Source organism: Suricata suricatta, chromosome 12, assembly GCF_006229205.1.
Source record: "Suricata suricatta isolate VVHF042 chromosome 12, meerkat_22Aug2017_6uvM2_HiC, whole genome shotgun sequence".
In the NCBI taxonomy this organism is placed as follows: domain Eukaryota; kingdom Metazoa; phylum Chordata; class Mammalia; order Carnivora; family Herpestidae; genus Suricata; species Suricata suricatta.
Genome location: NC_043711.1, coordinates 32898612 through 32920650, shown reverse-complemented (window position 1 = coordinate 32920650; position 22039 = coordinate 32898612). Strand labels below are relative to the sequence as shown.

At 56.3% G+C, this 22039-nt stretch overlaps 1 protein-coding gene across 3 annotated transcripts in view; it reads left to right on the top strand.

The window, feature by feature from the left end:
- Positions 1–22039, top strand: part of LRIG1 (leucine rich repeats and immunoglobulin like domains 1) — a 106908-nt gene that overhangs the window by 71450 nt on the left and 13419 nt on the right. For all 3 annotated transcript variants that reach the window (XM_029918869.1, XM_029918868.1, XM_029918870.1), the window contains exons 4-12: positions 2288–2425; positions 4422–4565; positions 6285–6428; positions 8596–8739; positions 10332–10475; positions 12428–12508; positions 17127–17198; positions 17870–17941; positions 21620–21783. In XM_029918869.1, coding sequence (XP_029774729.1) covers positions 2288–2425; positions 4422–4565; positions 6285–6428; positions 8596–8739; positions 10332–10475; positions 12428–12508; positions 17127–17198; positions 17870–17941; positions 21620–21783 — 1103 coding nt within the window. The remainder of the gene's footprint in view (positions 1–2287; positions 2426–4421; positions 4566–6284; positions 6429–8595; positions 8740–10331; positions 10476–12427; positions 12509–17126; positions 17199–17869; positions 17942–21619; positions 21784–22039) is intronic.

Genomic DNA, 22039 nt, shown 5'->3' with positions numbered 1-22039 from the left:
TCCACTTGTGTCTGTGTTGCTGCCCCGTCTGTCCTCGACCATGGTGACATGGAGTCCTACTCGCCAGGATGGCCTGGGAGGCCTCTCCTGGTCCTCTCTCTCTCCCCAGTGTCTGCTCCCGCCCCCGGAGCTGGACCCCGCAAGCTGCTCTGGGCACAGTGCAGCACTGCTCCTGGCAAGTTTCAGCTCTCCTGCCTGCAAACACCCTCACTCCCACGCTCTCTTGTGCCTCATCCCAGCAGAGGATGGCTCTTGGGCCAACCGGGGAGCTCTGTACAGCATGTGAAAGAGCCCCGTCCTCATTAAAGCAGCCTTCCTTGGAGTGGGCTGGTGCCCCCGGGGCCCCGGAACACGCCAGAGTCCCTCAATAAGCAGACCTGCCAGAAAGACAGAGAAAGGAGTAGGATGAAAGGAGAGACTGAGGCGGTAGACAGGCACAGTGAGAGAAGCGTCAGGGGGCTCACAGCTGTCCCGTGGCCCCTTGCTCTGTACACGGTCCCTTTTTGCTCCACTTTGGGTCACACTGGGGCTCCTTGCCTGCTTTTCTAAGATCCTCTCTTCCTGGCTCCCTGGTCCTGCATTCACAGTTCCTGGATGAGGCTCAGCTCTGCTGCCTTTTATTTCTTGTTCTTTCTTTCCCATACTTAACATAATAAAGGTTTTCTTCTTTTTTTTTTTTCTTTTTCTTTTGGAGTTAGAAAACTGAAGAGACCGTCTCTATGAAACACATAATAAAGAACTCAAAGGAAATAGCTTCTGGGGTGGGGGGCACGAAGGGAAAAGTGGCCTTTCATTCTGGGGAGACTTGCCCGTGTCTGGAGCTCCGCCGCTGTAAATGGGCGTTGGGTTCAGGGCCTGGGAGAGCTGTGAAAACACAAAGGGGTGGACAGGAAGCCCCGGAGCTTCTGGGAAAGAGAGCCTTGTTTTTGCCTGCTGGAACCGACTTGGCCGAGTGTTTGTTTAAAAGAGATGCCACTTGGTAAGCGACGCCGGGCTTACTTGTGTTGTGTTCAAGAATGCTTTGATTGGCCGGGGAGCCTGACACTCTCCACGCAGACACTGGCCCCAGTGAGGGCCTGGAGCCGGAGCCCCAGGGACCAGCACCACCAGCCAGCAGATTCTGAAGTATCTGAATATTGGCATGAGGACTGCAGGGGTTTGAATCTGCCCGACAGAGCCACATCCGCCGTGGGGGCCACCTGTGTCCTCCAGCCAGGGTCCGATCTCTTCTCTCCTGACTCATCAGTACTGGCTGGTTGGTTAGACTGGGTTTTTCAGAAGGAGGATTCCATGTGCAAATAAGTCACGGTGGTCACATGCCTCCCTTTTGCGGGGGTTTAACACCCCGAACGCTTAAGTTAACTAATTTCTGCTTTAGCGCAGTTTGCCATATGCCTGAAATAAGGTGGCCCCATCTTCCATATAAGGAAACCGAGGAACAAGGGGATAGAGTTGGGAGGGTCAGAGGATTCAATTCCAGTTAGACTGAGCACCAAGTTCCTGTTGCCCTTAGCTTGTCAGAATTGTGTCATTAAAAAAAAAAGTCCCTGTGCTGGTCTTCATGCCTAGCAAAACGTGAGGTGTACCGTGATGCGTTAAGTTGGATTAGACCTGAACCTTGGGCTCTCCTGCCTGCAGCCCCCTAGGTGACGGGGGCGGGGCTGCGTTCTGAAGATGCTCAGTGAGAACCTTAACATGTGCTGGCTGGTTCCACCGGGCACATTCTTTATGGGAAAGCGCCCTGGTCAGTTCTGAGTTGTGGTCTCCGTGTTCTCTGCACAGCAGCGCACAACATTACCCTTCATTCTTCTCCTTGGGGAGAGCAGCCTAGGCTTTGAACTTGGGTGGACAGACTTGTCACTAGCACCCAGCTGGCAGGTGATAACTTCAGAGCAAGAAGAACAGGAGATTCATGTTAAGAGTGCTACCTCCATTAAAAAAAAATTTTTTTTTTAAGGCAGGGAGGTACGCCCTGGTGGCTCAGTCGGGGAAACGTCTGATTTCGGCTCAGGTCATGATCTCATTGTTTGTGGCTTTGAGCCTCAGGTCAGACTCAGCACTGACAGCTCAGAGCCTGGAGCCTGTGTCAGAGTCTTTGCCTCTCCGCCCCCCTCTGCCCCTCTCCTGCTCATACTCTCTTTCTCTCAAAAATAAAAAAGAGTGCCACCACTTTTATAATTTTCTGAATGAGCAAAACAGGGCGGAAGGCGCGTGAAAGAAGTGACAGGGGAGGTAGTGGTTCCTTTGCAAAAAGACGTGCTCAGGTCCTGTTGTCTGTGTGTTTCAGGCAACACAACAAGATTCGCAGCGTGGAGGGGAGTCAGCTGAAGGCTTACCTTTCCTTGGAAGTGCTGGACCTGAGCTCGAACAACATCACGGAGATCCGCAGCGCCTGCTTTCCGCAAGGGCTGCCCATCAGGGAGCTGTAAGTGCCTGGGCTTCGCCATCCGCACCCTGTGTCCTTCGCCGCCGTGGCCTGCCTGAGTCTCCGGGTGTGGGCGCGCGCCTTGGCCTCCCTCGAGGGCCACCCAGGTCGTCCCCTCCTGCGGGCACACGTGTAGAGCGTTTCCGGAGCGAGCAGCACTCCTCTGACGGCAGGGATGGAGGTGGCAGGGTGAAGGGGCCTTGCACACCCCTGGCCGAGAGGAGGGTCTTGCCCAGGACCCAGGTCTGTCTTGGAGCCCTGCCTCTGGGAGAGCTTGGAGAGAAGATTCGGGGCTCCGTAGAAAACGGCTCTGCAGGGAGACTTCCCTGCCGAGGCCGAAGCAGTAGGTGCTGTTATTATCACACTGACCCCCGGAAGCCTGGCGTGAGGTCTCTTGGAGGAGCCACGGACTCCGTTCTGCGGCTTCCCAGGCCCCGTTCTCTGTGTTGGTCTGTGTCTCGTTCCCACATCCTCAAAGCCCTTTCACACCCGCTCCATGTGAGGACAAACTGTTAAAGCCTGTTGACCTTGCTGCTTGTTAGTAGAAAAATGGAGCTTTGGGGGAGAAATGAAAAACCCAGGCTCCAGAGGTATCTTCAAATGACAGTTTTCATTTTCTGTGTTCTTACTGATCCTGAGTCATTTTGGAGGTTATTCATGAGGCTGGTTGAGGGGTCATTAGGACCCCTCAGGCCAGGGAGGCCAAGGCTTTTGCAAGACCCCAAGGAGGAAGTGTGATTTCTTTCTAAGGCTGCATCAAGGCCCCAGAGTTGGAAACGGGAGGCTTTGGCGTCCGTTACGCCCGTGTGACAGTGCTCAGCCCCCACTTGGGGCTTTGCAGCGGTGTCCAGCCCTCCCTTGTTGGGACGAAGAAACCAGCGAAGACTCAGCTGAATCGCGGTGACCTCCCTCTGCACGAAAGCAAGGAGACTTTCTATTTTGGCAGCTCCTGGCCACTGCGTGTCTTCACCACACAGACTGTCCTTCTGCAGTGGGAGTGTTAAGAACAAAGAGTCCAGCCCGGTTTGCACAGAACCCTCATGTGCCCTGTCCTGGGCCCCTGCCTGGCGGCGAGGCGAGAAGCGCCACCTCCTCCCCTCCCCTTCTCTGTTGGAGCAGACTCTCTCTGGTCTTTCTCCTTGAGCCACAGAAAGCAGCATTTGTCCGGGGAAGGCGGAAGGAGAGGTGGCAGCAGTAACTTCTATAGGAATAGTGTATCGTTCTCCCCTTACTCTCTGTTCTTTCCTTTTTTAATATTAGTTGATATTTATGAACAACAGAATGCCCAATACGACCTACTGTTTTGCAGTGTGGTTTGAGGGGAGATGCCCTTTACATACATAATCCGCTAAGCGGACATCCCGCTGAAGAATTGAGGGGACCCTGTGCAGGTGTCCTTAATGAGTGTTTCTCTGATATGTTTCAAAGGATTAGAATGAGTCCATGTATGCACGTGTGTGCGTGTGTGTAAATATAGAGATGTGTATGTATACATATCAAATTGTGGAGTGAGACCCACTTTAAAATTTAAGACCGTTGCCCTAAGTTATTAAAATCCATTCTGACCTTTGCCTGGACATTGACGTCTGATTCCTAGGGCTTTTCTCACCAACCTTGAACCCTAACTCTTGGTTGGCAGGCACCAAGGGACGCCCGCGGACAGCCCTGGAAATGGCCGCGCTGCAAGGGTGCTGGGGTGGGGGGGACAAGGTGACTGACGCTGACCCCCCCCACCCCCCCGCCCTCCAGTGGAAGGCACTGGCCACAGGCACCGCACGCTCTGGGCTGCAGTGACCCTTGCACCAGGGCCTAAAGTGGGGGGATCCCAGCCTCCACATCACCTGCCCCCCCCCGGGGTTTAGATGACCGATGTGTTCATGGAAACCAGCCTCTGGGGGTGCTTTAGCTTCTCCCCAACTCAGGCAGCTCTGGTGTCTGTAACAGGGTGAGGAAAGCCCCTCGTGACCACTGTGTGTTCTGTCCTCTGTCCTCCCAGCAACCTGGCCAGCAACCGCATCAGCAGCCTGGAGTCGGGAGCCTTCGATGGCCTGTCCCGGTCGCTGGTAATGCTTCGCTTGAGCAAAAACAGGATCACCCAGCTTCCTGTGAAAGCATTCAAGTTACCCAGGCTGACGCAACTGTGAGTACAGAAACCCGCACTTTAATTAAGGTTAGCCAGACTCCGTGGAGGCCGGCTTTCCCTGCGGACCGAGTTCCAAGTCCGACCCCTCCTCACCCCGCCCTGTCAGGCTTTGCATACCCCCTCGTTAATGGCCTTGTGGCGACACCTAATAAAAGCAAATTAGAAGCCGGGTCTGGAGCCCATGGGCTGTTTTAGGTTGCTGAGAAAAAGACCCACTGAGGATATAGATGCTTGTCCTCCTTGGCACTTTGCACATGAAGTGAGGAGTCCTGCTGTTGAGCTGATCCCGCTAATGTTTGTAGGCTGTGTGGCTCCGGTTATTTGTCTTGTGGTTTTCTGGTTTTTTTTTTTTTTTTAAGTCCCCATAAAACCTTTCCCGTGAGGGTGCCTGAGTGGCTCAGTTGGCTCAGCGTCCGACTCTTGATTTCAGATCAGGTCATGATCTCACGGTCGTGGGATCGAGCCCCACATCAGGTTCCACACTGACTGTGGGGTCTGCTTGGGATTCTCTCTCTCTATACTCCTCTGTCTCTCTTCCCTACTTGCACTCTCTCTCTAAAATTAAGAAAATGTGTGCCGTGGACATGACGGTATCCAACACTTTTTGAGCAGTCCAAGAGGAAGTTAGTGTAGACCGAGGCGGACCATGTTCATCTGCTCTTTCTTATATGGTAGTTGACTTATTTTTTTAAGAAAGCATTTATTTGTTTTGTTCTTGGACAACTGTGGCCCAGGGCTCTCCTAAAATGGCACAGGGTTGGAGTCTGAGAACCTATTTCCCAGAACAAGATGGACTGTTTGTTCCCTGGTTTTTCATTGTCCTGTATTCTCTGTGTATTAGAAGAATCCATTTCTAGAAAATAAGCTGATATTAGAGACAGAACACAGTGATTGTTCATGGCCGGATGAGGCACCGCCCCCCCCCCCATGCCCCCGCCCCATTGCCCTCCCTCCCTGTGCTACACGCACACGCACACACATACACACCCTCGTTAGATCCAGGCTCTGGCTCTGCTCCCTTCAGCTCTGGAGAGGTCTCTGGATACTCAGGAAGTTGTGTGGGGGCAGGGTCATGAGACACCGTACAAGTATTTGGGGAAAACCAACGGCTTTCTGGTTTGCCCCTCGTCCTCTCCTCCTCTTTCCGCAGTGTCACTAATGGACCCAGCCCACCCAGATTCCTGAAACCTTTTGGTCAACTGAAGTTTTATCTCACGGGGTTGGAAGCCAAGTGTGTGTGTTTCATTGGTGTGTCAGATCCCCGCCTCCCCCATTTGCGCTGCCTTCTCTCCTCATGGGTGACCCCATTAATGCCTCCAGTGGAAAGTGTCATTGCCATTTGATACCCAGTGGTTCGGGTTTTCCTGGGTTGAGGCATCTGGTGTGGATTTCTCCTGCAGAGCCGAGAGACACCCCACCTAAGATGCTCACACCCTGAGTCACACCCAGCTCCTCACTACAGGGTCCTGGATATTTGGGGAGAAAGTGGAGCATTCACCCGCATGGAGGCGTGGTGGGTGTGCATCTGGGAAGCCCTGCGCACTCTTTCATCCCGGCTGTGGCCCAGACACTGTCCGCGCCCATAGGACGCCAGCGGGCCCCACTGGGACAGCCTCGCCGCTGTCCTCCACTGGACAGCTCAGCCTGCGCGGGAGCAGTGGTGGCATCGGCAGGTGCATGTTGCGCCCTCTGACCCCGCCGACTTCCTCCCCTCAGGGACCTCAACAGGAATCGGATTCGGCTCATCGAGGGCCTGACGTTCCAGGGGCTCGAGAGTCTTGAGGTGCTGAAGCTGCAGCGAAACAACATCAGCAAGCTCACGGACGGGGCCTTCTGGGGCCTGTCCAGGATACACGTGCTGTAAGTGTGGCGCTGGTTCCGCTCGGGCGCCGCGGGCCTGCGTGTGTTCGCTCAGCCCCCTGCCTTGAGGGTCCGCTAGGACTGCAGCCGGACTGGGGCCCTGCCCTTTGGGTCTCTGGCTGGTCACAACTCACTGTCTTTTCAGGCTTTGCCACACGAAGGGTATTTTTCTGCCAGGCTTTGGTCAGGGAAGCGGGCTGGTGACGGTGGGAGAGAGAGCCGCTCTGCTGGGTTCCTCTCCCCTGCCTTGTCCTCAGCGAGCAGCGGGGGGGGGGGGCAGAGTGGCCCCCTCCCTGCCCTCCCCTCCCCTCCCCCACATGCTGCAGGAAGTTCCCTGTCTCCCTGTTGGGGATTTGACAGTCTGTCTTGATGTGCAGGTGGGCCTAGAATGTATAGTTCGTCCCGGGAGATTGATTTATGTTTCATGAGCTCATCAAGCCGCAGGGCGCAGATGTTCCGCTTTTATCCGGGAGCGCGCTCCCCGGACAGATGTGTACGGGCCCGGCGCCTGCATGTGTTTTCGACCGCGGCCGAAAACATGGCGGAGGGCAGAAAAGGCAGATCCTGATCGTCCCTGTTTAAACATTTAAATTAGTTTGTTTTCAACGGAAGTAATGTACACTCATAGCTGACTAAGATGAAAGCGTAAAAACATGGCCACGGCCCCCTTCCCCTGTTCTCTCTCCCCCTCATCCTGCTCCCAAGGGGCCATCAGTCCTTTCCTGTTTGGTTTTTTTTATTATTCATTATTTATTATGGGGCTTGAACTTACAGCCCTGAGATTGAGTGGCATGCTCCCCTGACGAAGCCAGCCAGCGCCCCTCCTTGTTGGTTTTTCTGTTCGGGGTTTTGGTCGTGGTTATTTCCGGGTTCCAGCACGTGTCCCACTGTATCTAGGTCTGTCAACAGGAGATTTCTTGGGTTACGGTCAGCGATGTAACTAACTTGCTCAGGACCCCGCCCTCCATCCCCTCCTTTCCAGTCTCTACCAGTGACACCAATGTGTTCACATCCTTTTTCAATTTTGCAGCTGAAACAGAAAACAAAAATGCTGCATCCAGTTTCGTCGGCGCTGTGCCCTGCTCATTTATCGGAAGTGGCTCGCACGAGCCCTTCTTCCCCCCCACCCCCAGGCCCCCCCACTCTGTGGTGGGGGCATTCGCATTGGCACTGTGGTCTTGCTTCTCCATTTCTCCTGGTCCTTTGATGGACCTCACCTCCGTATCTATTCAGAAACACTTGTACTTGACATGCTTAGTTAGAACCGTCCTTTTGAGCGGGGTATACTGAGATGCAAAGAGAATTCTTGGAAGAAAATGGAGTTCGCACGTCCCATTTGGTGTTTAGATTGAGCAGATGCATCGCGTGTGGGGTGATGAGCTGCTGGAGAGGGTGTTTAAAAACCAAGTGCTCACCTTTTGGGGCAGCGGGAGAAAGTGAGACTGACAGCGAAACCCGGTTGCCCACAGACCTTGTGAGCTGAACGTGGGGCACCATTTGAATTAGCAAGTTTTGTTCCGGAGGCTGGTCCTGGGCTAGGGTGTGCAGGGTCGAGAAGCAGGGTAAGAATGTCCTCACTTGATCAACCCCGGGGGAGCAAGGTACTCAGCCCTGTGCGGAAACTGACGGGTTTCCAGTGTGCTGCTCATACCAGCCCTGTGAAGTTGCTGCCCGGGGTCTTGCCTTTTTAGGGATGTTTCAGCCTCATTCAGCCACTAAAGTGGCACAGCTAGGGTATCAATCCAAGTGGCCTGACCCCAGAGTGAAGGCGTGTGTCTGGGCCCCAGACCTGGGTTCGAATTCTCCCTCGCTGCCTGCAGAGCTGTGGAATGAATCTTGGACGAGTTGCACCTCAGTCCCTCCAGCCTCAGTTTCACGTACCCATCGGATGGGGATAAAAGCTCCCACCTCCCCCACCTCCTCTCTTCTTCCTCTCCTTTAATGGACTGGGGCTGCTGCTGGGCTCTGTGTGCCCGCTTGTGCGCCTGTTGGCCAACAGGGTCCTTGCTCTCAGCACCCTGACGCTGGACGCTGGTGGCCATGGCGGCTTTGCGGTCCTCTCCCCGGCGCACGTGCGCGCGCGCGCCCCCAGCCAGCACCGCCCTCCCATCGCTGGCCGCCAGTGCAAGGGGCCTGGGGCGCCCTCACCGCGCGCCCTGTCTTGCAGGCACCTGGAGTCCAACAGCCTGGTGGAGGTGAACAGCGGCTCGCTCTACGGCCTCTCGGCCCTGCACCAGCTCCACCTGAGCGGCAACTCCATCGCTCGCATTGCCCGTGATGGCTGGAGCTTCTGCCAGAGGCTGCAGGAGCTGTAAGTGTCCCGCCGGCTCCGTGCAGACAGACAGACGTGGGAGTCTCCACCTGCGGCTGACCCTGCAGAGCAGGGGGTCCCAGCGGCCTCCAGGGGCCAGCCTCGTGCCACATCAGGGACTGACCGTGACAGTGGCACTGCCGCCGCCCCGTTCCCCCCCCCTTTTGGAAACAGGTGCAGAAGACAGGTGGTTGTGGAGGGAAAAGTAGACCCTTACCGTGTTGCCTACCTCCCTGAAATATCCTCCAGGTGTCTCAGTTCCAGTGTATTCCACTGAGTGTGGGGTTTTTAAAGAGGATCTGGGTGGGTGTTCTTGTTTTCTGGGCTCCACTGTAGGCACAGAGTCCCGCCATGAAACGAGTGGCTGTTAAAAGTGCCAAGCCGGTGTGTCTGTCTTCACCTCACCCAGCAAGCAAGGGGATGCTTTAAGCTCAGTGTTGCATCTTGCAGGTGGTGTGTTTGTCCTTCCCTGGCCTCCCTGCTCCTCCCCACACCCACTGCACACTGACCTGGAGTTTAAGTTCCAGGGAACCTGTGCTTCCCTGGTGCAAAAATCCAGTCCTGACTCTGACCTCAAACATACCCTCCTTGGATTTCGGGCGAGCATGTTCATGTTAACCCCTGAGATTTAGCCTCCAGCCCTTCCGGGACCTCGTCTCCACCGAGGCCCCACCAGGGAGCTCCCGGGGCTCCCATTGGTTGCTGTCCGGGCGAGGACATGGGAGAGGCCTTCGCAGTGCCCGTGCCCGAGCCAGGCCGGTGGCTAAGTGAGGAGGCCTGTGCACCCCTGGTTTTGAGGCAGCAGTGAGGGTGTGTTCCCTGTGACCCTCTCTGGCAGGTGGCCTGTGGGGAGCTGACTTCCGCCTTCACAAGGGGCAGAGAAGGTCATGGAAATGCCTTGACCAGCCTGTCGGTTTTCCCAACGTCTGGTAACTTAGAGCCAGGTTTAGGATTGCTTTCCAGCATTTCCGGCCCTTCCTTTTAGCTAAAGCTTTCACTGCAGGTGTGGGTGCAATTTTGACCACTTGCCAGGTTTTTGCGACTGGTACACACCAGGACTGACTTCTCCAGGAGGGAAAGAATGTTACTTCCTGCTGCCTTTAAAAACTCATTCGTCTTTTCTGAATTAATTTTGCTTCTTCCTGTCCCAGCCCAAACTTCCCCTTTTTCAACGATGGAGGACTAATAAGTAACCAACCCAGGGCTGTGTGGTGTCAGGTGCAGGAGTGGGTACTGGGAGGAAGGTTTGGTTCGGATGCTCCGGGAAGCTGTGTGATTGGGGGGCGTGTTCCCTGTCCTGCTCACAGTACGGGCATCATGCTAAGAGGCTGGCCTGGGTGGGGGCAAGGAGACTCGAGACTGCTGCCCAGGTAAGGCGCAGTGTTAATGGGAGGAAGGCTTGTTCCACGCAGTGGCTAGTGGCGCCCTCTGCTGGCTGATGTCGGTAGTCTCACTGGGCTCCCTCCCTCACTGTCTGAACCTGCGGGGCTCCGGTCCAGGGTCTCAGGGCACTGTCCTGAGAGGTGTTTGATGGCCTGAGTCAGGAAGCCCACTCCACAGTGCTGACGTTTGCTTCCCCCTCCCTTCCTCAGGGTTTTGTCCTTCAATAATCTCACGCGGCTGGACGAGGAGAGCCTGGCCGACCTGAGTAGCTTGAGCATCCTGCGCCTCAGCCACAACTCCATCAGCCACATCGCGGAAGGGGCCTTCAGGGGACTCAAAAACCTGCGGGTCTTGTACGTCTTTAGCTGTGGGGTTGACAGCTCGAAGGGGTTCCCGGCTGGGAAGCAGAATAGAGCAGCTGTGCTGCCTCCCGAGTCCCTTCTCACTGATGAGACCTCTGGACGCTTGTGCATAGTCACCTGACAGGGAACGGGGGGGGGGGGGGGGGGGGTGCAGAGAAGTACCTCTCAGTCCCTCCCGGGTGGTGCTGATAGGGGCGCCGACTCAACCTGCCATTGCCACCCGGTAATTCCTGCCATGCCCTTGCTGGGAAGCCGGTCCCCTTGTTGGGAGCAGCCGTGAGGTCGGTCTTTCTAGCCTCCAACCTTCCCTGTGCGCCTTCAGCACACCCTGTGTCCAGGAGGCCCCATTTCATGAGAGGTATTTAGGGTCTCCTCCGTCTCACCTTGAACTTCAGGAGGCTCATTTAAAAAAGAATAGAGATGCTAATGTGATCTTCTTTTAAATTCCTTATTAGGTGGGGTGGTCAGAAGTTGCTTCAGGATGTTTTTCTGGAGTTAAGATTTTTCTTGTGTCAGCTCCTCCGGGGAACTTTCAGAGCGCTTCGGGCAGGAAGCCCCCAGAGAGGGGTGTATGGCCTTCAACAGACAGGCCTAGTGGAATCTGAAGCCGCCCTCCCAGCAAGAGCCACTGCCCGGAGGGCCTGTTGCGGTGTGATGGGGGGCCCGGTGCCCTTGCACCTGGCGGGGAGGGCAGGGCAGGAGGCCTGCCGGGCCATTGCTGGGAGTGGGGAACAGCCCGGACGCTAGGCTATTGAAGCTGAGCTCACCCAGCCTTCCAGTGCTTGCAGGGCCTGAATCACAAGGCCAGGGACGTTCAGATTGAGCCAGAAAGCAGAGAGAAGCCTCGGCAGCCAGGGCGAGGAGCTGGGAGACGGGCACCCAGAGCGGCAGCCCTGGGTCCCTGGCTTGCAGTGTGAAGATAATAGGGAGAAACCTGTTGAAAGGAGAGGTCCCTTGCAGCAGCAGAATCTCGGCGCTCTGAGCCTTCTGCTGTAAGATCAAGGTCAGCATGCGCGCTGTGCTTCTCAGCCAGGGCTCCCCTCCCTCCTGGCAGTACTGATGCCTTGCGAGGGCTCTCACGGGGCCAGGAGCAGTGTCCCTTTCTGTTCCTGGCCTGCCTCGGTCAAGGTTGGCAGAGGAAGGCGAAGGAGCTGAGAGCTGTGGGGGGCAGTTGGAGGGGCTGCTGGTGGGCACAGAGGGGCCTGGTCACCAGGTGGGGGCGTCCCTGGTGCTGTGACTCCACCTGGAAGCTGGGCGAGCGAGCTCAGTCATCCGCCTTGTGATCAGCTCTGCTGGAGGGGACCGGCCTGAAAAGTTGGCCTCATCCGCCAACCCTGGCAAGTGGGTCACAGGTCTGACTCAGCACCCAGATGTCGTCCCTGGCTCCGAGTCAGTGCGGCGCGGGGCCCTGTGGGGAGGGCTGGCTCTGGCCTCTGAACCCACTTGCCAGCATGGAGTGGCCCCAGGGAGGACCCTGTGTGGGGGCCTCTTCGCTCTTGACTCCGTGTGCCTGCGGCAGTTTCTTAGTCAAGTTGAGGAAAGGGACTCTGGCTGGTGTGAGAGCAGACAGGAGCCTTAAAGAACCTTCCGGGCTCATTCCCAGTGCCAGTGTCAGATGCCTGCTCCGGGGGGGTTTCCCACATGCTGTCCGCACCCCCTCCTTGCCCCAGGGCCCAGCCCCACCCCCCACTGGGGAGCAGCCCGCAGAGCTGGGGTGGCTCTCTGAGGCGTGGGCTGGCTCTGTGGGAAGGCTGCGAGGGCTGGGCCGCAGCGCCAGGCGTGCGCCCTGGGGTTCCTGCGGCTCCGTGACCACACTCGGTTGGCCGTACCTCACCCCGGGGCGTCAGGTGACAGAGCGGCCATCTGTCTGTTTTCCCACTTCCTGTTAAAGAGAGCCGAGGACTCCGGCTGCACGGTGAGCCTCCTCTCTGTCTCCTCCCTAGGGATCTGGACCACAACGAGATCTCGGGCACAATAGAGGACACCAGTGGCGCTTTCACGGGGCTCGACAGTCTCAGCAAGCTGTGAGTATCTCGGCGCTGGACCTTCTGAGGAGCCTGTGCACGGCGCTTCTCAGGCTCCCCGGGGCCCCTTTTGTCCTGGGTCAGCTGGAGCAGGGCTGCCTCACATGTACCATCTTTGGTTTGGGAAGAAAAGTCTGAATAAGAGAGCCAGGACACCCCGCTTCTCTGGCTGGGGGGCTCGCCACTGACCTGGGCGGTTCCTTTGGGGCCCAAGACCTGGTGTTCAGATGCCTATTGGATTTTCTCTCCTGCTTTGCACAAAGGAGTCTTGCCCTGTTCTACTGGCTTCCTAGAGATTGTGTGAGATGGCTAACGCCAAGTAGCACTGCTGGTTTTGAGTCTTCGGTCAGTACTTTTGTTGTCAGTCATAATGTTAAACAAAGTCATTACGAGGGGTAATACGGTAGCTAGTCTTTAGTCCAGGTTTCCGGTGTTTTTGTTTTTCTTAGGCTCCTAGAGGCCTGTGTGTTACTTTGTGAGGCACGTGTGTACGTGTGTCGCAGCGAACGGCCTGCAGCCTAGGGAGCGTAGCTCTGTCATGCGGCCGTTCTGTGGCTGAGGGGCCTTTGCCCAGGACCACACAGCGTGGAGGGCCGAGACTGGTCTCCCGGCGTGGGTCACCCCAGCAGCCTCCGGGACGGGGCGGGGCAGGGGAGTCCGAGGGAGGCTCTGGGATGGGCAGAGAGAGGCAGCCATCGCTCCCCCTGCGCGGGTGACCACTTGGGGGAAGTGGAGCAGAGTGCGAGTGCCAAGCCAGAGTCCCGATCGCAGCTGCGGAGCGGGAGGTTCCGGGGCACCTGCTGGGGGGCGGGGCTTTCTGTAGCGGTAGTTTTCAGACGGGTGGTTTTTCACACCTTTTCACACTAGGTTCTGAGTAAGACGTGCTCTCCTGGCCATCTCTGCACTCGCACTCATCTCTAGCATCCTGTGTTCTGATGGCATTTCTGTCTGTCAGTCTTCCCTTTTCTTCCCTAAAAAGTGCCCCCTCCTCCCCTCCTCCTAGTCCGTTCTGGGCAAGGAGGCCCCGCTCTCCGGTGCCTGCCCAGCCCAGCGTGGGTGTGGGCACGGTGGCGGGGCTCCGGGCCCCGGTGGGGGTGTGGGAGGCGTGGAGCGGACAGTTAATGAGAGATGGAAGGCCGGGACCAGTGCCACTTGGCTCTCCTCCCCGCGCCTCTTCTACACGTGTTCCTCGAAGCTCTCTTGCATGGCCATGGCTGGGAAGTGTGGCTGTCACACCTCACTGCCCCATTTGAGTGGCCTGGTGGCAAGTGTGTTGGGATCTGTTAGAAATGGAGAGCATGTTAGCACAGAGAAGGGCAGCCTCTCGAGAGCTGTCCTGTCATGCGGACTCATGCACCCTGTGGGGCTGCAGTCCGTGCCGGGTCCCTATGACCTGGGCTGGGCTCGCCTTTCAGGCCCCTGGGGGGAGGTCTTCGGGTCCCTGAAAATGGGAAAGGAGAAACTCCTGACTTCCTCAGATCTTCAAGGACCTGGGGCTCTTCCTGTCCCAGCGGTCCGTTCTCTGCACAGCCGCCTTTATGGAAACTGTTGCACGCTGCCAGCCTGAGCCCGGCCCCCAGATGTGCGCCTGGAGAAAGAGGCCATTAAAATCTTTTCCAAGAAGGGCACAAGGGCGCGGCAGGGCTGTGACAGGCTTCCCTCCACAGGTGTGGGTGGTGCCCGCCCGTGACGTTTCTGCCTGCTGGATACGGCCAGGGTGGTCGTGCCTCGCGCTGCAGCTTCCTGGCAGGGCAGGGACGCGGCCCGCTTACCCGTGGTACCGGGTTCCATCATCATGTTGATGGAACACCTCCTGGGAGGTGTGCACAGTGTCCTAGTAGGTGAGGAGGGAGGGAGGCCTTCTGGAGCACGAACTAGCAGCAGAGAGAGGAGCGGTTCTCCACGTGTGTGAGGGCCGGTGCGAGTGGCTGCCTCGTGGTTCCAGATCTCTCCATGGCTTTCTTCAGGGCGGGGCCGTGACGTGTGCGGAGGGGAGTGTTAGAGGAAACCTGGAATTGTACCATGAGGCCAAGTGTCTCCATGAGCTGGGCCTGGGTGGGTGCTGCCCCCCCCCCTCCATATGGTCACAGAGCGAGGACAGGGCCCCCGGAGTGCTGTTGAGTGTCTCAGGTGGAGGAGAGGTGGGGGGTGGACATGTTCTGGCTGCTTGCGGTCAGTCCCTGGACACAGCGGGCCTCCCCGGGGGAAGCAGGAGCTGAAAGGCCTTGGGGAGCGCTTAGAGATGCATGAAGGAACGCAGAGCTGACTTTCAGGGTCGCTGTCCGCTCCGAGGCGGGGGTGTGAGGCACATCAGCCCCGCGGTCCCTTCTCTGGGAGCCCCTGATCGGGTGCATTGGAGTCTCAGCTGCTGCCGTCCACGAAGAGTCGGCACCCTGGCCCGTGGTCCCGGCCGTCCATTCTCTGCACAGCCGCCTTAATGGAAACTGTTGCACGCTGCCAGCCTGAGCCCGGCCCCCAGATGTGCGCCTGGAGAAAGTAAGGGGCTATTTTAATCCAGCAGTAGGATGATTAGCCCCTACATAATTGAGAATTTGTTTTATTGCTATTGTTACCATTAGAAATAACAGTCTGCCCTCATTGTAAAAGAGGTCAGTGTGACTAATACGTTATGGATGAAATAAAGCACAGCTTTTTCCTGGATGTGGTTTACGGGAGGTTTCACTAAACAGTTAATATGTTTTACTAGGGCCTGGAGCACAGTGACCCGGCCTGGGGGATCTGAGTAAGTGAGAAGCTGGCAGGCTCTTGCGGATGCTTGGGTTCGGTGCGGCGCGCTGGTGCTGGCCGGACTGGTCATGTGGTCAGGGGAACTGAGCGAGCGTGGCCACCGGACTCCTGTGTGTTTTGGGCTGTGTGTTGGAGAGTAAAAGCCTCAGATTGAGAGAGGGTGTGGAAATACACAGATGCCACAAGGGAAAGAGCAGCCAGGGGGGCTTGGGCCCCCCCATCCTGCCCGAGGCAGGAGACGCTGGCCTTGTCTGAGGGCTGGAGGCTCCGAGAAGAGGGGTCTGTTCCTGATGAAGTGGGGGGTCCCCAGAAGCTCCTGTGCTTGCCCTGCAGGTTCCCCTCAGGCTTTGGGTGCCCTGGAGAGGGTGTGTGTGTGGGGGGGGGTGCCTCCTGCTGGGGCTCGAGGTGCTGGCCGGGTCTGCCCACGTGACCCCATCTTCCTGAAGGCGGCATCCTGGGGTTTGTGGAGGTGGGGCAGGAGCCCTGGGCCGTGGGGGTGCCGCCTGGGCTGCCCTGCCGTCTGTGGTTTTCCTCGAGGCTCCTCTTTCCTTTCCTGGCTCCTTTTAGGGAGGAGGGAGGGGCTGGTACTTGTGTTTTCCCTCAGGGGTCCCCATCTTAACGTGGCTCTGAAGGTCAGGCTGGCCTTCGGAGGAGACCTTTCTCTGGCTCCCTGGTAGGATCCCAGACAAGGCCGCTGTCTGCGGTGCCCATGTTAGGAAGCCCTCTGCCAGGACTTGGCTCCCAGCAGATCCCGTTGTTAAGCCCTTTAGGTGGTCCTGCCGGATGTCAGGTGGAAGAGCCCACGTGTCTGTCAGAGTGACTGTAAGATGGCTGCCGGCACATGGCTTCCTGCACCCACAGGAGGTGGCGGAGTGCCCTGGCGGGCTGTGGTCAGAGGAGGGAGAAGTGGGGCACTGATGCTTTTCATCCCCAGTGTCAGGGCACTTCAGGTGCCCCTGCTCCTGCTTCCCCCAAACAGACTTTCCTGGGGCTTCCACAGCCCAGCGGAGGGAGCTTCCTTCCTTCCACGTGGATTGCAGGCGACCCGAATTTGGTTTCTGAGAAAACTTAGTAGTTACCATTGAGGGTGTGACTGGAAGTGCTGGGAAGCAGGAGCCCTGTCTCAGGGTCGGCAGTCCAGGCGTCTGCGTATTAGATAACCTTGGAGGCTGACCTTGCAGGACTTGTAAGGGACCTTGGGCCCATGGGCAGCGTTGAGAATCTGGGCTCTTGCCACAAGAGGCCACAGCGCTGGGGTGGGCCCTGCACACGGCGAGAGGCCTTCCCGGAGGCATGGGTGCAGCTCCTGGTGGCCGCACCCTGGCTGCGTGCGGGCGTCTCTGTGTACATTGTCGGGAGGCCATCTTGATGGATGCTAGTTTTCCTGCCCTCTTCTTGCCTCCTCTGGGAACCCCCATCCCCAGTTTTCAGAAGAGGGTGGCAGATTTTAGTTCCAGTTTTTACTGCCTTCCGTGACTCTGCTTCCTCTCACGGGAACAGTGACGGGTCCCTTCCTTCTCACGAGGCCCTTGGGTGGTCCTCGGACCCAGCCCAGGCTGGACAGGGGGATTTCCATGGAGCATCGAGAGGAGCCTTTTCAGGCGAGACGGTGCGTGCAGTTGCAACCTGTCATCACTGTTAAATTCTAACAAAGATAAAAGTATTTCATTTCAGAAAGGGGCAGGCCTGCATACTTCAGACCCATAATCCCCGCGTAGGTTAGATTTCCACCTGCCCCTCACTGGACAGACTTATCAGATGGCACTGCCCTAACTGTGTGTTCTCTTTCTCCCATTCCTCCCTTGTCTCTCCCCCTCCGGTCTGGTTTTTTGTTCTTTCCCTGTCTCTGGATGATGTTTGGAAATGGCAGAACTCTGTTTGGAAACAAGATCAAGTCGGTGGCTAAGAGAGCCTTCGCGGGGCTGGAGGGCCTGGAGCACCTGTGAGTATCTGGCCAGACCCTCCCTGACCCACAGGCCTGCCAAATGCGGCTGCCGGGGAAGTCTGCTAGCGATTTAATCACCTCTTTGTAAACTGAGAAACAGCCTATTTGGAAACGCCAGCTGCTTCCTTCTCATTATAAGTCAGCTTCAACTTTGGCCTTTATTTTGCCTACGCCACGAACAGTCACAGAACATATGGCTGCTTGGTGAGCCCCTAATGCGTGCGGCTGCCCGATGGATGAATCCCTCCCTCATCCTCCTGCCCTGCGCACCCTGGCGCTGGATCCTCCCAGGCCCGGCCTCCCCCTCCCATCCGTGAGGGCAAGATGTCCTGGCCCAGGCTCGCAGCCCCACTAACGCGCTTCCCGGGCCGAGCACACGCTGGGCCCAGCCGGGAGGGGTTTGGTGTAGCTGCCTCTGCAGGCCTGGGAGGACGAGGACGGAGGCAGCCCAGAGACATTCGTGTGGTCACCACCACAGAGGACAGATGCCTCTAGTGCTGGATTCTTGTTCTCCTTGGTCTCAGAATAGTTGTTGGGAAAGGTCTGCCTGTTGACTTGCTGAGCAGGCCTCACTGGTGAGACCAGGGCTCTGCTGGAAGCCACCGGAGACTCCTGACCTGAAGGCTGCCCAGAGTGCGTCTCTGTAAGTGAAGGATGTTCTTTTGCAGGAACCTTGGAGATAATGCCATCAGATCTGTCCAGTCTGATGCCTTTGTGAAGATGAAGAATCTTAAAGAGCTGTAAGTACCTGGGATTCCAGGGCCCTGGTTAACATGAGTAGAGAATTCAGAGTTAGAAACGTCTGGATTCCATGACGCCTCAACGTATAAAATAGGTGGGGCGTGAGCATTTGTGTGTAAGCGGTCTGTCACCAAAGCAGTGCCCCGTGGGGGCTTATTCCGGGTTAGGGTCAGCACACCGTTTCTTAAAGGGTCTCATGGAATTTTCATGCTGGGCCATAGGGTTTCTGTCATTGGCAAGTAGACGCTGTTGTAGCAGAAAGCGGCCGTAAATAATACACAAATGGGCCGGCATGGCTGTGCGCCAATAAATTCTTATTTATAACAACCAGGCCGGCAGGGCAGCTCTAGAGGATGCTGACCGCTGCTCTAGAGGATGTGACGTGACCTTTCTTTTAGAAAATGGGTAATCATTCCTTAAATGATGTCAGGGGCAAGTTTTCACCATTTAGGTCTGCTTAAAAGGGAGGACATATATTGAGAGTGACTTGTTCAAAGAGCGTGTGAGCGAGGCAGAGATCTCTGTGGGATGGTCACAGTGACTGTGGAGCAGTGACACTGCGCCTGGCCCACATCTGTTGCGAGGTCCCCACAGCAGTCCATAGGCGGTGGTGATGCCACCGCAGACGTTCACCGTGGGCCCTTGGGCCACAGGGTTGGAAGAGCTTGCCTGCGCCCTCTCTGGCAGAGGGGCTCGTCTGGGTAAGCAGGTGGCAACCCCCAAGCCTCCTTTCTTCTTCCTGTATGTTAATCTGATTCTGCAGCCAGAAAGTCTAGCTGTAGATTAGGTCCTGAAAGATGTGGCTTTTGGTTCTCAGAAGTGCTGACAGAAGTGTAGACACCAGAGGGCGGCCATATTGGCATCCTGACCCCCTCCTCATTCCTGAGGCCACTCCTGGAGGGCCCTGGGGAGGAATGGGGAAGTAGGGAGACCCAGTCCCCACATCTGGAAACCAAAGCAGGCCCCTGGTGACATTCTTCTAGCTAAGGGGGGGGGGCGGGGCCCTTTTAGGCACCGACCTTACAGCATTTCTTTAGCTGTGAGATTCAGGTCTGTTGAGTAGAACTTCTTTCGTCAAAGGGTCATGATCTTAGAATTTGAAGTATTCACTGTGCATTTCTTCCAACTTTTCTGTGTTTGAAACTTACAAACATAATGTTGGAAGTGATCGGATTAGGTGGGAAGACGATAGGAGAGAAAGAGGAAGGGCACAGAGAAGACTTTCCTTCTCCCTAATAATGGAGGGAGAATGAGATACTTTGCTCGTTGGGAAGAACCGGGCCCTTCCTGGCACCACACCCCAGCCCCCAGATCTGCTTAAGCGTGGCTCTGGGGGCTCAGCCTTGGCCTCGCCTCGGTTTCCCGTCACTAGCTGCCAGGACCCAGCCGTGGCAGTCCTCTGATGGGAGAAACGGTTAATTCCACTTGGTCATTTTCTTCCTCCATCTGATCAAGGCAGGTTGTACCATGCACTTAGTCATGCTCTGGGTAAATTTCCACAAGCGGTGATTAGAAACACACTTCGCGTTGGAATCATGAAAATGCACCGTGAGCCAGCAGAGCAATGGGATGGCTGGAGGCGGGCGTCGGGGAGAGCCGCACCCTTTAGCAGCTGACCAGAAGAAGAGTAGCGGAAATCTGAAAGTCCCAGGGCTGCTGGCAATGCCTAGTCCAGTCTTTGAACCTCACCTTTGTCTTTAAAGCAATGAGTGCACGTGGAGGGTGGTCGGGGTCAGTGTCCTTGCTGTCTGTCTTGTTGGCTGTCTCTCTGCCCTGATCCCCGTTCTCTCTGAGGTGCGTCTCCTCTGAGTGAGGTGGGTGTCCTTATGTGGGGTGGGAGAAATCTTCAAGCCGGCTAGGCCTACACTGTGTGGTGTAAGGAGTAACTCTTCCCTCACACATCTGTGACCAAGGATGAATGTCACCTTTGCTTTCCTCAGTTTCCTTCGGTGACTCTCCTCAGCTTCAAGTCCCACAGTGATAGCCCAGCAGCTTACTATAGACTTTACTCAGGCTTTCCTGCCATCAACCCAGAAAGAGGCATCATACCCAATGCTGTCCTGATGGGGAGCTTGTGATAGCGCTTCTGACAGAACTCCTGTCCCTGTGTCACTGAAGCTGTTTGTGCGGTGGGTGGACAGAACAGCACGCCCGGCGCAGCTCCCAGGAACTTCCTCGGGCTCAGCCGGGGGAGCCCTCCTGCCCCCTGGGTAACGACTGCAGTGCAGCACGCCTCCGGCGGAGAGCTCTAAACACGGCTCCCTGCCCGTCCAATAAAAAATGCGAAAAAATAAAATAAAAGCCTGATGCTGCCCTCTAAGAGTCTGATGTGGGCAAACATCCCAGTTAGCATAGCTTTGAGATCAATTATTTCAGTCATTGAAAAAGCACTTTCCAAAAGTAATTTTAGTAAGATGGCTAATCTGGGAACCATGAGGAACAGGAGGGAAGAATAGATTTCTGAGGGAAATGGTGGGTGGTGGAGGCTGTTGCTAGAATACTGGCCCGTGTGATGCTTGTGGAATTTTTATTTATTTATTTGTTTGTTTGTTTGTTAGAGAGTGTGAGTGCGGGAGGGGCAGAGAGAGGGGGAGACACAAAATCTGAAGCAGGCTCCAGGCTCCAAGCCGTCAGCACAGAGCCCGATGCAGGGCTTGAACCCATGAACTACAAGATCGTGACCTGAGCCAAAGTCAGATGCTTAACTGACGAGCCACCGCCTCTTGTGGAATTTCTAAGTAAACTTCAACACCCTCCCTGTTACCATGTACCTTGTGCCAGAGGCAGTCCATGACAGGGGAGCCCGTGTGCTGTCTGGGCCTTCACCCTTGCCACGGGCTGGCCTCTGTTAGCTCACAGCCTTGAGGGCTCTTCCAGGAACAGGGCAGCTAGACTCTTCGGTTGACTTATCTTAGAGTGACTCCTCGGGAAGGAATGTCCGCTGAGATGGTGATTCTGATTTCTGTTTAAAAAGCTGATCCTCAGTTGCTGAGAAATGAAAAAGAAAATATTCTCTGTTTTGGTTGGAGCCTCACAAAACCAGAATTGCATTCTCATGCTCCCTGGGCAGTGGCAGTGAACTCACAAGCACTATTTAGGGAGCGGAGCCGAAGTCTGCCGGCCCCCTGATGGGTGCTGGTGTAGAGATACACAAACAGGAGGGGTCGTGTGGGCTGGGCTTACATCTGGACGGAAGAAAACATGGAGCTTGGCCAAATGTAAACTAACAGCAATAGGACCTGTGTCAGAGTCGAGACCTAAGTTGTGGATCGAATTTGGAAGCTCCCAAGTATCTTGTCCGGAGAGTGGGAAAAAGCACAGAGGGCACAGTGCTCCTCATCTCTGTCTGATGGACAGACACTGGGAGAGGTCAGATGGTGCCCCCGGGGTCATTGAGGCCAGTGGTGTCCGAGTCTCCCAGAGCTTGTTAGAAATGCCAGATCTTGGGTTCTGTCCCCAGCCTTCTGAGCCAAAGCATCATTTTATCAAAATCTCCAGGTAGATTATATGCGCTGCTCTGGGTCACTGGAGAGGAACTGAGAAAAATCTCTTTCCTGTCTAGATGGCTGGTGTTAATGACAAAAGTCAATCAGAGGTGACAGGGAGGAATCTGTGTACTGGGGGGATATCCCTTTCTGGACGCCACACTTCACATGTCCCTTTGGTTTCTCTTCCAGCTACATCAGCAGTGACAGCTTCCTGTGTGACTGCCAGCTGAAGTGGCTGCCCCCGTGGTTACTGGGCCGGACGCTGCAGCCCTTCGTGACGGCCACCTGCGCCCACCCGGAATCCCTGAAGGGCCAGAGCATTTTCTCTGTGCCACCGGAGAGCTTTGTGTGTGGTAAGGCCGCCCCTGGGATTTTCTCTCCTGAAGGGCGAGGAGGCCGGGAGGAAGGCCCCGTTGCGGGAGTGCTCTCTGTGATCAGGGTAGACCCCAGTTCCCAGTTCCCAGTCAGCTGGGTGCAGGCTCTTTCCCGCTGAAACCACACACGGTGCTCACGGTGGAGTCGCCTCACTTTGTGGTTGTGGAACGCGTGCATTCCAAGAGAAGGGAGCGGGAGCTGGTTCGGGTACCAGTCAGAGGAACCAGTCACTGG